Source organism: Haliotis rufescens, unplaced genomic scaffold (assembly GCF_023055435.1).
Source record: "Haliotis rufescens isolate VD_foot unplaced genomic scaffold, xgHalRufe1.0.p SCAF_19, whole genome shotgun sequence".
NCBI lineage: Eukaryota > Metazoa > Mollusca > Gastropoda > Lepetellida > Haliotidae > Haliotis > Haliotis rufescens.
The window spans coordinates 25,429,970-25,446,949 of record NW_025963879.1 but is presented as its reverse complement, the minus strand read 5'-3'; the positions used below and the strand labels follow the sequence as shown (position 1 = coordinate 25,446,949).

The following is a 16,980-nucleotide window of genomic DNA, read 5'->3' as shown; positions in this document are numbered from 1 at the left end:
CAGATCAACTCATAAATCAGACGAAATTATATTAATATTGGTCAAAATGGGTCTTGATGTTTCCACAGAACATATATTCACCTTAAATCCAATCTTTCAATCATATCTTAAGAAATGGTTCAGTTCTGGGTCCCGTTCCTCAAAGCGATCGTAACGCTGAGGTGATCGTAACTCCTATACTTTAACATAGACTTACGACAGTCGTAGCACTACGATTGCTTTGTGGAACGGGGCCCTGGACCGTTATGAAAAATATACTACTTAACATTGGATATTCTGGTGGTGCTGGTAAGGACCAAATTTGACTGATGTTTTGGAGATGTTGTCGTACAAATAGCATTTGACTCAGCCATTGAATTGCCACATTTATAGCTTCAAATAGAGAGATATAACCACAATTTCTATACAATGTTATTCTCTGTTTCGTGTCTACATAAAAGAACTCTTGATCCTGATCAAATATTGAGTAGCATAGCTGTTGTTTAAGATAGATCTTTGAGCAGTTTCCATCCATTCACCCTTTCAACATCACAAGCTTTGTTTTTGGAAGAGTGAGTGTGCTGGTTTAAAGACAGAGCTCCAGATAAGCTTTTGGTGTTGTGGGTATTTTACCCATGCATTTACCCATGCATTTTAAAATCATTGGGTATCAGTAATTCTATCTGTGTATTCAAATTTCTGTTACCCACTAGTTTTTACACATGTGGGTATTGAACTTAAATATTTAAAAACACTATTCATCTTGTCCCTGCAAACTGGTGTCGTGTGGGTTCGAGAGCGTTATAGGACTAAAAAATACCGCGATACTTCCACAAGAAAGTGTGATGGCAAATGATCATGATGTAACTGTCATCGTGGAGTTTGGCAAGGTTGACGGAATGTCCGTATATAATTTCCAAATAAGTTTCTGATTTGCTAATCGAATAAGCAGGGTTACTTCACAATATTTTGATGATACGCACAAGTTTTATTTTTGTAGCGTATCTGTAATGTTCGTTGTGTATTTGATAGGCTTGGATTTTATTTTACTGCGTATTTCAGCATTTCTGATGCATATTTTACGCAGATACGCAGCTTATCTGGAGCTCTGAAAGAGTAGTACTTCAGTTATGAATATTGAGTTTGACTAAAAAAATTCTTATTTCAAACCCCATCTTTCATATGTATTACGGTAGTAGTTTTATTCTCGATTAATTTATGTTGAGGGGAAACTAAAGAGAGAAATATACTGTGTTTATGGTAGAGCCAGGTTACCTGTACATTTAACTGTGCTAAATTGAATTGTTCCCAGTAGTTTTTAAGAGTGGTAAAATTTAATGAAATTGGTGATATGGACATCAAACCAGCTGTTCAATCAGAGGTGGTTATTCTGATTTGAAATCTTTGACTTATCTTTTTGTCCATCAATAAATAACAAAATACCAGTACTTGAAATTATACCCTAAATTATCCTACTACCAATTTTTCTTAAACATTTTTTGTAAATGGCTTCAAGAGAAAACAAATCATCATATCTGCCTCCCTCGCATATTAATCTCGAAAAGATGTAGAACTAGAAATACACTTGGTCTTGCCTCTGTTACATTTAAAATAGGTTTAAGAAAATTAAGTAAAAATATTTTTCTTTAATTTAATAAGGAGGGAAACTTCTGAAACCACACCACAGTTCTGTTATTGCATGTCATTCCTGCAAAAAGATTGTTTTCTTGTAATACTGACTTTCTTGGCGAATATCTTAAGTTGCAAGAAGAAAAATAATAACAAAAATACATTAAAAGGTTTTAAGGGGTTATGTGAGGACATATGTCTGAAGAAAAAGCTTGACAAAATTATTTTTTTATCAGATTTATGTTAAATACAAACAAAATAATGTTCAATTTTTTAAGAAAAGCATGTTTTCAGTCAAACAGCATGTCATTTGCATATATTTTTCTTAAAAATGACTCATGTGTTAAATATATGAAACCAGAGACCATATAATAGATCTATTATATGGTCTCTGATGAAACAACAAAACAAATTCTTCTAGACTAGGCAATTCTTTCACTCAAATAGATATGATTTACAACAGTGTTGAAAACTGCATATCATAATACTTTGTTTACAGGTAATAAATTCTATTATTCACTGATCTTAATATTCAACATCTCATCAATATAAAAATGATAATGACATGTTAAGATGGATAACTCCTTCACACAATAGGCGTGTCGTATGTGTGCATGAAACTCAACCAGCATATTGAACTGAACCCATTGGTTTGAGATAATGGCCTGGATTTATTAAAATCAATATTTTCATAAGTGTGAGTTCAGCAGACATAACCTACGATACTGTGACAGACTTATTCGCGACTTTCTTTTCGACTGTCTCGACAGAAAAGTTTTGGAATTTCAAGAATGTGAGTAGTTTTTGAGGTCACCATCTTAGTCTCCGCTAGCGCCGATCACGACCCAATCACTATCACTGCTCTCGACACGTAACACGCTCGACGCTCACCGAACTCAGCAAACAAATGCCAAATCTATACAGCACGCACTAACTCCGACAGGTAACAGCTAGAAACATATATAGGTGATATACATCCCCCCTCGCCCGTCATGACAATGCAGTGCCGTAATCTTCAATAATGATAATGGCAAGTTTGTTATGCACAGGTCAAATTGTTTTTCTGTGCCATTCGTGCAAACGCAAATGTAAACAGTGCATCATGTTTACCGTGACAAGAGCAGTATCGTGTTAATTTCAAGATCAGCTGATTCAATACGGGGCTGATTGATTTGAAACAGATAAGCGTCTAGGCCAATTAAGGCAGAGCGGTAAGCTAATTAGCAATTATAATGCAAATTGTAAATAGTGTACTCACTGGTCAAGTTACACACACCCCTCCACGAAGTTGTAGACTGGGCTACGCTGACACCACGTGACCTTTGACGTCACGTTGTTTTCATTTCTCATGGCGGGAAATTGCACAATATCGTATAAAAGAGGGAATGTTAATTTGGCATAGGTTTGTTTTGTTTGATATAGACATTTATGTTAAAAAATGTATAGCTTAGGGTAAAATATGGCCAAAATATTTATATTTATCTTAAACAGGCAATAGAAACGGACGAACAATTTGAAAATTGAGGACCGTACGATTTTCAAAGTTCGTACTACGATTCTGCTTTTGAGATTACCCAAGCACATGTAGGAACTTGTTACAAATGTCGGTATAAATACCCCAGAGCAAGTTTAGGCCTAGTAGAGTTGCAATACGCTGATCAAGCATGGGGAGGCGATCTAAACCAGGTAGTGTGTATGTCTGAAAGCACCGGTACCGAAATATTTCGAACATTTAGTAAAATACGACCATGACAACTCCATCAGAGTGGACAAAAAGAGTTGTCAATTCTTGTCAAAGTGGAATCAGGAAGGAAGCTCTTTTTTGTGGTGGGATTAAGCTGATTGGGGATGTCATGAGTTGCTTATTAGCTCACACGGTTGTCATCCTTCACGATTGTCACGTGGGACGACAGCAACAGCTTGCACGTATACAATGACGGGCTTCCGTACTTACATAGAAATGACAAGTTATCGTGTTACTGGTTGCGTCTGTGGTGCACGCTGACAATTTAATTTAACAACTAGATCTATTAATTTAATTTTCAGCCTGACTTAAAAATTTCACTTTTGGCTTTAGGCTGCTGTTATCTAGACTAGCATCTAAGCTCTGAAATGAACATAGCGTACAGAAAAAACAGTTGTTCAATTATCTTAATAAAAATATAATAAAAGGGAGCCCAGTGACTCTCTTCATTTTTCCTGACACTGCAGTAATCTAGACTTGCATGGGCTGTATTTGATATATATTTGTATCAGGGTCTATAAGACAGACTAGTTGTTATCCTACTTAAGGTATTGTGCCTTTTAGTGTTTCAGAGAGTAAAACAGATACTTGATGGGCAAGTAGGAATTGACTCAGATCAAGATGGCATCCAACACTCGTTATGCCATGTTATACATTTAAGCAACAATCTGCAGTTTATCAAGCGCACTAATTTGTGCAGTCTGCCGCCGGTGGTTCTTGCTTCACATATATCACATTCCTCTTCGATCTTTGGGTTAGGATAGGTTACGCCCAACACTATCCTTGGCCATTGGATGCCTCTTCCGATGAAGCAACCCATTACGATCATTAGAGTTAGGTACCCCTTTACGACCAAACACCCCTTAAGGATCCTTAGGGGTAGCCACGCTCTTACAATCCAAAGGGTTAGATGTGAGTTAGGGTATGGACCTAGCTGTCTATTTTAACGAATTAATATAGAGTAATTTGAGTAGATCCAAATAATTTTTATCAGATTTCAAGTTTCGCGAGGAAAATGGCTTCTGAACATGCCCATAAGGGTAAACAGTCAGTGCTGATAACTTGGTAAACAAACACTCCTATTTGTGATAGCACCCATGGTTAGGTGTTAGCTTATTAGATTCACTAATTAGTCTAGCTTAGTATGTGACCATGCTTAATGAGTGAGTGAGTGAGTATGGTTTTACGCCGCTTTTATCAATATTCCAGCATTATCACGGCGGGGGACACCAGAAATGGGCTTCACACATTGTACCCATGTCGGGAATCGAACCCGGGTCTTCGGCGTGAGGAGCGAACGCTTTAACCACTAGGCTACCCGACCTCCCCACCATGCTTAATGAACATAACTTCAAAGAGTCGATTTTGTTTTCAATGAAATGTATTCTTCTGGTTGGTACACTTCCATCTTAAAGGGTACACATAAAAGTGGCCTGTGGCACACTTACAAGAAAAGACATTACTTTCCCTGCCGTGGAATCAAATTCCTTTAAACTGAAGGATGTCACGAAGTTGGTGGATTGGAATAGACATTGTATCACAGACACATACACACCCATCGATTTATGGAGACCTTCTCAGAGGCCAATATTTACTTAAGGTCTACGACGCGTCTGTAAAGTCTTTGAATGGCATTTAGAAGAGATGCACATATGAGAATTGATGGATGTCAACTTCTTTGTTATGAGGAACACGTTTCAGAGTTTGTGTTTACTCCTTCATCATATGCTCCGAAATTCTCTCTCTTAAATATTCACAAGATGAAATTAAGAATTTCCTAATTCAGGTTGTTGGAATTCATTATTACCCCTGACCCGTGAAGATCCGGGGTAGAATAGTTCTTCAGCCCCCATGCTTGCCATAAAAGGCGACTATGCTTGTCGTAAGAGGTGACTAACGGGATCGGATGGTCAGACTCGCTGATTTGATCGATGCATGTCATCGTATCCCAATTGCGTTGATCGATGCTTATGATATTAATCACTGGATTGTCTGGTCCAGACTCGATTATGTACAGACCGCCGTCATAAAGATGGAATATTCCTGAGTTCGGCATTAAACAACAAACCAACCAACCAACAATTCTTACCCCTGGGTAAATGTTCTGGTTTAACTGAAAGTATCGGGAAAAATTGTATCTGAAACTATTTTTTTATCAGGAATAATATATTCCAATGTCATGTTATTTTAGTTGCAGCTTTTACTAAATATATTTTTTTAAATAATAACCCTAAGCGTAGCACTTCTGTGCAGCTGATCGCAATTGCCAGTTATTATTTTTCACATGGAACAATTTGACCAGTCACTGTCGAGGCTCCCGCGCACGGGATCGCGAGAACTTTAAGTTAACATAGACTAGCAGGGGTACAACGAATATGACTTTAAACAAGTCAAAGTATGGCATTTATGATATATCTATCCATTCTCTGTCAACTAAAGTTTGTTTCAAGGCATCAATAGACCGTGGTTCGATGTTAATAGTGAGTGAGTGAGTATGGTTTTACGCCGCTTTTAGCAATATTCCAGCAATATCACCGCGGGGGACACCAGAAATGGGCTTCACACATTGTACCCATGTCGGAAATCGAAAACCGGGTCTTCGGCGTGACGAGCGAACGCTTTAACCACTAGGCTACCCGACCGCCCCTTCGATGTTAATAACATTGAGTTGTGCCATCTTGTGATCGCTTCACACACGATTTTGCCCAAATTAATTAAAACAATATTAAAAGGAATTTTGAATAAAATGAATGAAATAAGTTACAAACATATAAGTCCTGATATACAATGAACACTTTTTATAACCAGACAGTGTAATTATGTGATTAATTTGTGTACTTCAGTACAGATTTGTTGACATGGTATTTCTGGTGTTACATGCTCACGGTAATGTCTTTGCGTTTAGGGAAAAATATCAAAACTCATTATGGCGTGTATAATGCGCACCCCCTTCTACCCAGTAGGGCTGGGATGAGTCGAAACTTACTACCCGGGTACCCACACCCCTATTACCCGACCCTACTCAGGTACCTGCTGTTGGTTTCAAGAGATAGGTACAGAATGTCCCATTGGTAATAGTTTGACAGCAGCCCGAGCAAAATGTATTTAGATACACGTATAAAACAATGTGGTCATGCATACACTGAAGTTGACTGAACTTTTATCTTTATTCAAACATATATAAGTCAGAAGGAATGGGTGCATAGTCATGAAGAAATGTGAACATCAGTGACTTGTGTAACCATGTAGTTATAGTGATTTTTTGTCATGACACAATATATCACGTGACTAACCACGGGTCCGGGTAGTCCTTTGGGTACCCGCGTCCTACTCAGTACCCACCCGACCCGAGTACCCGAGTAACCCGTCCCAACCCTACTACACAGCTGTGTTTTTTTTTGGAAAAAGTGCGCACTATACTCAAGAAAATACGGTAAGTCACTGCTTAGCATATTGTTGCACCACCAGGTCTTAATTAATGGTAAAACTTGTCTTCTGCTAACTTTCAGCCTATATTTTCAGCCAAGAGAAGTGCGGAGGGCGATGCGCCCAAGGAAGCTAAGAAGGCTCGTGTGGATGAGGCTAGCATCAAGGGTGTGTGTGTGCGGTGGGAGTGGGAGGGGGATGGTGGCAAGTGGACGCAGTATGGAGACAATCTCAACATCAATGTCACAAATGCATTCAACAGCAAAAAGAAAGAGGTGATTTTCATTCTCACTCACTTCCACATTGTCAATATATTTCTGGTCTTTGTTTATTCAGGAGGGGGGGCATGGGTGGCTCTGTCATCAAGGTGCTGCAGTTTGCTGTGCAGAGTTGCATCCCTTGGGTACACCAGGAACCTGTGATCATGGGTTCAAATCTTGGTTCACCCCTATTATGTTTTTAGGTTTGTCAGCGCCATACACATGCTCGTGGGTTTCACCAATGTGGTAAACTTCAAAGACCTGCATCACTTCAGGCTTTCCTCCAAAGTTGATATGCCGTGATACAACTGGAATACTGTTCAATGTGGCGTTAAGCCCAACTCACTAACTCATTCACACCATTTCAGACCTCCCTCAATCTCATGAAAATTGGATCTTAGTTCTCGCTCCGGCTAAACAAGTATCTGAGGACATCCCTTTACGGGTCACATCTGACCAATCAGAGCGATCATGCCAGTTTGAAAGTGCTTTAAAGCACAAGAAAGCTGACTTCTGATTGGCTAATGTCAACTTCCTGTCAGTGGTTTCATTGGTCGGTCAAAGTTCACGAAAGGTCGGTCTAATGTGACCCGTAATGGGCTGTCCTCAGATCTTTGTTTAGCGATAGCGAGAACAAAGATCTGATTTTAATGAGATTAGACCTCCCTGAATAAACAAACTTTGATAGGTTAAGTAATGTGATGCGACCTTCACTACCTTCCTGGTTCTCTGTTGCAGTATCAGTACAAGGTATCCTCATCAGTTACACTCATAGCTCAGTTTGGGAAGATGGTGCAGAAGAACAAGAAGACAGGTTGGGAGAGACGAATCCGGCTGACGATGAAGGATGCCGACTCAGATGGTAAGACTGTTGTTTGTTTCACAGACACTGCTGACTAAACAGTGTCAGAAATTGGCACTAGTTCTGTAGTCCTTGCCAAACTGCCCAATAGTTTGTTTGTTTGTTTGTTGTTTAACGCCGCACTCAGCAATATTCCAGCTATATGACGGCGGTCTGTAAATAATCAAGTCTGGACTAGACAATCCAGTGACTGACATCATGAGCATCTATCTGCGCAATTGGTATCAATGACATGCATCAACCAAGTCAACGAGCCTGACCACCCGATCCCATTAGTCACCTCTTACGACAAGCATGGATTGCTGAAGATCTATTCTACCCCAGATCTTCACGGGTTGCCCAATAGTTAAGGTATCATAAGGACTAGTAATAATTTGCCATTTTTATGTTCTATGTTATCATTATAAAGACTAGTGGACTAAAATGTTAGTTTCTACCGCTGCTGATTGTGTCATCATAATTGGCCTCCAGTGTACAATCCGTTAATACATCACATTGCCCCTTTCTGCATGTTCTGATTCTCACCTCCACTTGCCAGAAACTTTTATAAGTTTTCAACATTTTGAGTTTGTTCTGCTTTCAGACTTTTATGTCTGGCAGTGGGAGAATGAGCATGGAAAGTGGAACCCCTACCCTGCAGACACCAGCCTCTTGTTGGAGCAGGCACAGCGAGACGGCACCGACGAAACGGTCGACATCGAGGCACAGCATCGCTCGTACGCCATCGACCTGAAGACCATGGAGCAGATTAACACAACGACGAACGTGGCTCGCAAAGTGGCCAGGGAGAAGGCGGGTGAGCTACTTCTTGTGTTCAGGATTACATAGTCTTAACAGGATCACCTGTCTGCCATTGTCACATGATTCCTGTTTCAGAAATTGGTTACTGTCTGTGAAGTTATTGCAGATAGTCTGCTTTTGGTCAGGAAAATATTATTTCAAAATTAACTTTTGTTTGTTTATTTGTTGTTTAACGCCACACTCAGCAATATTCCAGCTTTATGACGGTGGTCTGTAAATAATCAAGCCTGGACCAGATAATCCAGTGATTGACATCATGAGCATTGACCCACGAAATTGGGATACGATGACATGCATCAACCAAGTCAGCGAGCCTTACCACCCAATCCTGTTAGTCGCCTCTTACGACAAGCATAGTCACCTTCTACACCAAGCATGGATTGCTAACAACTAATTCTACCCTGGATCTTCACGGGTCCTTATATTTGGTGTTTATGGCAGTGTAAATATTCAAATGTACACACAGTGTAAATCCTTAAAATATTGCTTGGTTAACCAATCAAAGGAATCTTGCAATTTATTTTTTTACCTACATTTTCTTGGTTGCAGTGTTTACTTGTAGTGGTTAAATTACATCCTTTATTCCTAAGTGGTGAAGAATTGATGTGATGCCGTGAGGCATATGTTGAATTATTACCTGCGGTTCATGTCAGAACGACCTTTCATTCGGCCAATCAGAGCATCGCTTATCAGATCATGAAAGTGACAGTTAGAATGTGATTTTTGATTGTGCAACCTTGAAAAAAAACCACAGGGTATCCCGAACAACAGTTATCTAGACCATCTATTAGCCATTCCAGAATGTTCTTTTGTTCAGTTTTGATTTTTTATCAGAGTATATGTCAAAGTATGTTTCGAAGCGTAGTTGCCAGTTTTAAACTTGTGCTGTGAAGCTCGATTAAGCTACTTTCTGATTGGCTATTGTCGACTTCTTGTCAGTCATTCAATTGGTCGGTCAAAGTTCGCAAAAGGTCGGTCTGACATGACCCGTAATGGGATGTCCTCAGATCTTTGTTTAGCGGTAGCGAGAACTGAGATCTGATTTTAATGAGATTGTCCCTACAGTATACATTCTTTGAGTTACCAGCTATGTCATAAAAGGATCACGCAACGCAAAATAACCATGATGTATAATAACAGTGAATTAACAGACAGGGACTTGCACATTCTGTCCTCAGATTCGTGGACAAAATGATGTTTCTTTATATGTGTGTGTTTGCAGATTCCATTGCCGCCGATAATGATGTTGATGCTGTTGATGCTGTTGATGATGCTGATGAGGATGAAGAGATGCCGTCAGTGTCCAGTGCAGGGGATGCACCAGCTGCCAAGTCCACGGGGAAGGCAGCTGCCAAGTCTACGGGGAAAACGGCTGCTAAGAGTGGGGGGAAGGCAGGTAAAAGTGGGCGTGGCAAGTCGGGGAGAGTGAAGGAGGAAGAAGAAGATGGAGAGGAAGTGCCTACAAAATCTACAGGTGAGAAGACTTTTTGTCCTTCTGGAACTCTAATAACAACCCTTTTAAACAAATTTTTGACAAGTCTTCCCGATGTTTTTTTGACGTATTGTTAATCACATGCTGCCTTGAACATATTCAGTTTGCATTAATATGTTGCTGCAGCACATTAACTTTTGCGATACTAAGATCAGATGTGAGGTGAACGAAAAGGAAATCATAACAAGGCTTTCTAAGGAAGAGAACGTATAGATAACTTCTTTATTATGAGGAACACAACATTGTTTTCCTCATAATAAAGAAGTTGACATCCATATATTCTCTTCCTTATGTGTATCACTTCTAAATGCCTTTCAAAGACCTGAAGGCTTTCTAACTCTTAGCATTGCATGTCCCATGGGGGTGGTCGGGTAGCCTAGTTGTTAAAGCGTTCGTTCGTCACGCCGAAGACCCGGGTTCGATTCCCCACATGGGTACAATGTGTGAAGCCCATTTCTGGTGTCCACCACCGTGATATTGCTGGAATATTGCTAAAAGCGGCGTAAAACCATACACACTCACACTCACTGCATGTCCCATGATAACACTGCAGCTTATAGGGACAGATAGCTAGACACATACATTTACTGCAGGCCATAAGGCCCACACAATTTGAAACTATGGTCCTGACACGATATGTTCCTATTCCAAACTAAGTGCCTATGGTTGGCAAATTGGGAAATTTGCAATTTATTTCAAAGTTATCGCTTTCCAAAATGCATAGGTATTTTCAATATAGTATTTCAACATTGTATTCAATATTATGATGTAAAATTAAGCATGAAAGACTCTTCAGTGGTCCTGTTATCAGTGAGATACCAGGAACCTCTACAAAGCCATAACATTAGTTTTGACTATAATGGCATGGATTGGTAACATGGGAATTAATACTGACATTTGCTTCAAATTTGTGGTCGAATATCAGCCTCTGAGGAGGTCTAGATAAAGCTAGACTGATCCACAATGGATTACAGGCTGCATTGATTGGTTGTGTTCAGCTCTGCTCCCCAGAGCTCCAGATAACTTTTGGAGCAATTGAGTTTTTACTCTATTTTAATTGGGTTATAACATTTTTCATTGAGTAACCAATATAATTTCACTCATCCATTCATCACTCTTTTGGGTTTTTCCCAAAATTAGTGAACATTTTAAGATTTAAAAAAAATGAAATAATGTTTTAGATGTATATAACTGTTCTAAATATATAGGCTTGACTCAGAAAGTCAATTAGCTTATAATTGTGTTTCGGAAATTAGCTCCGTTGTACGCATGATACAAAAGCTTCATTGGGTATTTACGCATGCTGTGTTTATACATTGGAGTTTTTCATTTTATGCACACATTTTTGTATGCAAGATGATTGAAAGTAATTGGGTTTTGAATATATTTGGGGAGTATTTTACGCAAATATGCAGCATATCTGTAGCTCTGCTCCTGTTTTCAGTGAGGACAGTGGTGGTGAAGGGGAAAGCCCCCGTGGACCCCGAGTGCAGCATGATGCATAAGACACACGTCTACTTTGATGCCAAGGATGTCTGGGATTGCATGCTCAACCAGGTGAGATTACTGAAGGCTGTACCCCTGGCGATGCCTTGTTGGATTGGTCTAAGCAACCTATGCTGGTCCGATGTAGTGACTAATGGTCAGACTCAGTGACTTGGTTGATTGTGTGTCATCGTGACCAGAAGACATTTGCTAATGTGGACATTCACTAATCCAGACATTTGCAAATCCAGAAATTCGCTAATCTGGAAGATATTACAGGGAACTGTTCAGACTGAGAGGGTTTTACTGTACAGAATAAGCCTCACAACCAAGTTGTTTGAGTTTACCCAATGTTTAACAGTGATACAGTGTTCTCATCAGGAATAACAAGACTAACAGGGTCTAGAGTAACAGCGTCCTGACTAACAGCGTCCTGACTAACAGCATCCTGACTAACAGCGTCCAGACAAACAGTGTCCTGACTAACAATGTCCTGACCAACAGGGTCCAGACTGACAGGGTCCAGATTAACAGGATTCTGACTAACACTGTCCAGACTAACAGGGTCCAGGTTAACAGGATTCTGACTAACACTGTCCAGACTAACAGGGTCCAGATTAACAGGATTCTGACTAACACTGTCCAGAATAACAGGGTCCAGACTGACTGGGTTCAGGCTAACAGGATTCTGACTAACTGTCCAGGCTAACAGGGTTCAGACTGACAGTTTCCTGACTAACAGGGTCCAGATTGACAGTGTCCAGGTTAACAGTGTCCAGGCTAACAGTGTCTAGAGTAGCAAGGTGTCACTGTGCGAAGCAAGGTCTGAAAAACTTCTTGTATTTGAGGTGATATTGTTGTTGGTTTGTTGTTTTATGCCGCACTCACCAATATTCCAGCTATATGACGGCAATCTGTAAATAATAGAGTCTGGACCAGACAATCCAGTGATTGATATCATGAGCATCGATCCACGCAATTGGAATCGATGACATGTTTCAACCACGTCAGTGAGCCTGACCACCCGATCCCGTTTGTCGCCTCTTACGACAAGCACAGTCGCCTCTTACGGCAAGCATGGGTTGCCGATGACCTATTCTACCCCGGATCTTCACGGGTCTGAGGTGATATATACAGCACAACAATAACACGCGGTTACACAACCTGAGAAAACTTGATTGTTTGTTTGTTTGTTTTTCAGACTAATGTGGGTAACAACAACAACAAGTACTACTTGATCCAGATCCTGGAGGAAGACGGCAAGAAGGCTTTCTACGTGTGGCAGCGATGGGGGCGCGTCGGCTACAAGGGGCAGAACAACCTCGTACCCTGTGGTGGCGATCTCGACAAGGCCAAGAACATCTTCTGTAAGAAGTAAGTAAACATCTAACTGCAGCTCTCTAGACTTGGGGACACGGCTAGCCCAGTCATTGGAGTTTGAATTCGTTTGAATTTGTTGGTCTGATTTCCAGATTCTCCTTGATTGTAATCCTTAATTTCCTAGCATCATTGCTGGCACAGGTGGCCCAGTCATCTAGGTTACACACAACCAAATGTTTTCCCATACTTAACGTTATATTTTGTATTAAAATAACTAGGCATTTGATTGATAATCAAAATCTATATTGTGATAAAACGGGTCTTACTTTGCGAAGTGCATCAAATCGCGTGAGCACCCTGACTGAAAACATGAACATGACTGAAAATATCTGTTGACGAGGTGGCAGTACAAATGTTTTGCAATTCCTGCAATCGGACAGAATCTGTTATAATGTATGGTTTGGGTTTTGATAGTTTTATCTTTTTCAGATTTTCAGACAAAACTAAGAATGACTGGGCGTCACATGACAGTTTTGTGAAGATGGCTGGGAAGTACGACATGCTGACCATGGACTACTCCACTGGGAATGGAAAGGTGAGAACTGACCGCTGTGTCTGACCAATGGGGGAAAAGTGAGAACTGACCATGGGCTACCACTGATGGAGGAAAGGTGAGATCTGACCACAATCTCCGGGTGATGGGGGAAATGGGTGAGAACTGACCGCTGTGTCCGACCAATGGGGGAAAAGTGAGAACTGACCGCTGTGTCTGACCAATGGGGGAAAAGTGAGAACTGACCACGGCCTCCCGCCAATGGGGGAAAAGTGAGAACTGACCACAGTCTCCCGCCGATAGGGGAAAGGTGAGAACTGACCACGGTCTCCCGCCAATGAGGGAAAGGTGAGAACTGACCACGGTCTCCCACCGATAGGGGAAAGGTGAGAACTGACCATGGTCTCCCGCCAATGGGGGAAAGGTGAGAACTGACCACGGTCTCCCACCGATGGGGGAAAAGTGAGAACTGACCACAGTCTCCCGCCAATGGGGGAAAGGTGAGAACTGACCACAGTCTCCCGCCAATGGGGGAAAGGTGAGAACTGACCACAGTCTCCCGCCGATGGGGGAAAGGTGAGAACTGACCACGGTCTCCCGCCGATGGGGGAAAGGTGAGAACTGACCACATTCTCCCACCGATGGGGGAAAGGTGAGAACTGACCACGGTCTCCCGCCGATGGGGGAAAGGTGAGAACTGACCACGGTCTCCCACCGATGGGGGAAAGGTGAGAACTGACCACAGTCTCCCACCGATTGGGGAAAGGTGAGAACTGACCACGGTCTCCCACCGATGGGGGAAAGGTGAGAACTGACCACAGTCTCCCACCGATGGGGGAAAGTTGAGAACTGACCATGGTCTCAATCCAACAATAGAAGAAGAGAGCATACGCAAATATGATCCACTGATGATATGTTGTATATTGACAGGCAGAGGACACAGTGGACGCACCTAGCATTAAGAAAGAAGACAGCGTGAAAGTGCCGGACTGCACCCTGGACACAAGGCTACAGGTAAGACCCTGGTCTGTATGGATGATATGCCGACAGTATCGATGTTCACTGAATAGCTTGTCAATATGTTGGTGCATGGCTTTTGTCGCTATGACCTTTTTGATTTAATAAGCACCATGGGGGATCATGGCAAGAATAGTTCCCCATGAGACAAACAAAAGTCTTCTGGTGTTTTGGTTGTGCTTAAAATGACTGAACAATGCAGCTTGTTTTCTCTGTTTTTATCCCCCGCCCAACAAAGTTATGTTCATTATGCTCATTATGTCAATCACTAGAGTGTCTGGTCCAGACTCCAGACTGCTGTTAAATAGCTGAAATATTGCTGAGTGCGGCGTTAAACAACAAACAAACAAATCAATGTTGCACTACTGTCTATCATGTCTATTACCTTGCTGTTCTATGTTGCTGACATGAGCTGATATTTGACTTGTGTTGGCAGGATCTGGTCAACCTGATCTGTGATATCAAATCTATGGAGGATGCTGTCGTTGAGATGAAATACGATGCCAAGAAGGCTCCATTAGGTGGGTAACAGAGTTGTCTCCCTTTCTTGGTGTAAAAATTTGAAAAGATTTACAAACACATCTAGGAGACAATGGTATATTCTTGGTTTAGGTAAACTATGCTGTCTGTCTATGCTAGATGTATCATTGCTGGGAAAGTGTGACATAAACCCTACTCGCTCAATCATCATAAGTTAAAAGATGGTACTTGTTGTTATTCTGTTTGGCGCTCGGCATTAAGGGGTTAAAACAAGGACTGGTCAGCTACGAGTCGGCCACGTCATAACAAAAGACGTTTAAAGATGGTACTTGTTGTTACCCTGTCTGGTGCTCGGCATTAATGGGCTAAAACAAGGACTGGTCGGCTCAGAGTCAGTATACTGGGTCTGAGTGGGGTATTCATGTTAAACTGCGGCATGGTATCTCAGTGGGCTAGCACTATAAAATCGGCATCAGTCCTGACTGGTACAAGAAGCCACACACACACACGTGCATGCACGTCGCTATATAAGTGCAATAATCTTGGACGCGACGTTAAACCCAATTTCACCTCCCCTCACCTCAATCATCATAAGACTAAAGACTGCCTCCATGGTCTAGCATCTGCCCAGAGAACGGAAGTTCAGTGGTTCGAATACCTGGCCATGTGATACCCAAATACATTGAAAGATGGCACTTGTTGTTACCCTGTCTGGCACTCAGCATTAAGGGGCTAAAACAAGGAATGGTACCCTCAGAGTTAGTATCGTGTGTCTGAGTGGGGTATCCATGTTAAGTTGCGGCATGGTATCTCAGTGAGCCAGCATACGTTCAGACTAATACAAGCACCCGCATACAAACATGCACACGCACATGCACCCACGCACGCACCCACGCACGCACCCATGCACGCACACAATATAAGTGAAATCTTGAACACAACATTCAACCATTTCATCTCACCTCATAGATTAAGCAAGACCGTTTCAGGGATCAGGTCAGTTCATCTTCCAGGATATATAGGGACTGATTGTCAACAATTGTTCTAAAGATTTTACAAAATTTGGTAATGATCCAATCTCATTAAAATCAGATCTTAGTTTTCGCTACCCCAAAACAAAGATCTGAGGACATCCCATTTCGGGTCACGTCAGAACGACCATTTCGCGAATTTTGACCGACCAATGAAATGACTGACAAGAAATCGACATTAGCCAATCAGAAGGCAGCTTTCTTGAGCTTTACGACACTAGTTTCAAACTGGCGACCACTGGCGATTCCGACAGTCACTTTCATGATCTAGTAAGCGACGCTCTGATTGGTTGGATGAAAGGTCGTTCTGACGTGACCCCTAATGGGATGTCCTCAGATCTTTGTTTAGCAATAGCGAGAACTAAGATCTGATTTTAATGAGATTGGTAATGATCTAAAACAACATCTTATCTAAAGTCGAATAAACCAATGTCCAAATGCTGTTTTTCGCTAGCGAAATCCTGCAGTTTCATGTAATGTGACACTGAGATAGAGGATCCACGTGATGGCTCAGTGATGCCCTGTTGTTGTAGGCAAGCTGACGGAGAACCAGATCAAGTTTGGCTACTCGGCCCTGAAAGTGATTGAAGGATTGATCAACAAGGGGGACATGAGCAGGAAGCTGACGGATGCTTGTAACGACTTCTACACTCGCATACCTCACAATTTTGGGTAAATATCAGCAGATATATCTTGTTGCATCTTCCTGTATTATCAGATCATGATTTGTAAAATCTGTCGAACAGATTGTGGCAATGTGGTTCTAAAATGACCGAAAATACTTGAATCTGATTGGTCTATCAGTTTTTAAATCAAAATAACCTCCTCTGATTGCAGCAGCTGATTTGACTGCTGCATCACTGCTGGAGCTAATATTTTAGAAAAGTACTTTTTTCTTTGT

General features: G+C 41.4%; 2 protein-coding genes across 2 annotated transcripts in view; one reads left to right on the top strand and one right to left on the bottom strand.

Moving 5' to 3' along the window:
• LOC124143272 (guanylate cyclase D-like) overlaps positions 1–2,928 on the bottom strand; it is a 62,430-nt gene extending 59,502 nt beyond the window's left edge. The window contains exon 1 of the mRNA XM_046512185.2: positions 2,867–2,928. The gene's annotated coding sequence lies outside the window, so the exon portion shown is untranslated. The remainder of the gene's footprint in view (positions 1–2,866) is intronic.
• Positions 2,929–3,182: 254 nt separating this feature from the next.
• The window catches only part of LOC124143274 (poly [ADP-ribose] polymerase 2-like), a 32,252-nt gene continuing 18,454 nt past the window's right edge, over positions 3,183–16,980 (top strand). The window contains exons 1-11 of the mRNA XM_046512186.2: positions 3,183–3,294; positions 6,875–7,053; positions 7,777–7,900; positions 8,484–8,696; positions 9,924–10,175; positions 11,638–11,750; positions 12,880–13,052; positions 13,488–13,593; positions 14,482–14,565; positions 15,005–15,089; positions 16,613–16,751. Of these exons, the coding sequence (XP_046368142.2) occupies positions 3,273–3,294; positions 6,875–7,053; positions 7,777–7,900; positions 8,484–8,696; positions 9,924–10,175; positions 11,638–11,750; positions 12,880–13,052; positions 13,488–13,593; positions 14,482–14,565; positions 15,005–15,089; positions 16,613–16,751 (1,490 nt within the window). The 5' untranslated portion in view covers positions 3,183–3,272. The remainder of the gene's footprint in view (positions 3,295–6,874; positions 7,054–7,776; positions 7,901–8,483; positions 8,697–9,923; positions 10,176–11,637; positions 11,751–12,879; positions 13,053–13,487; positions 13,594–14,481; positions 14,566–15,004; positions 15,090–16,612; positions 16,752–16,980) is intronic.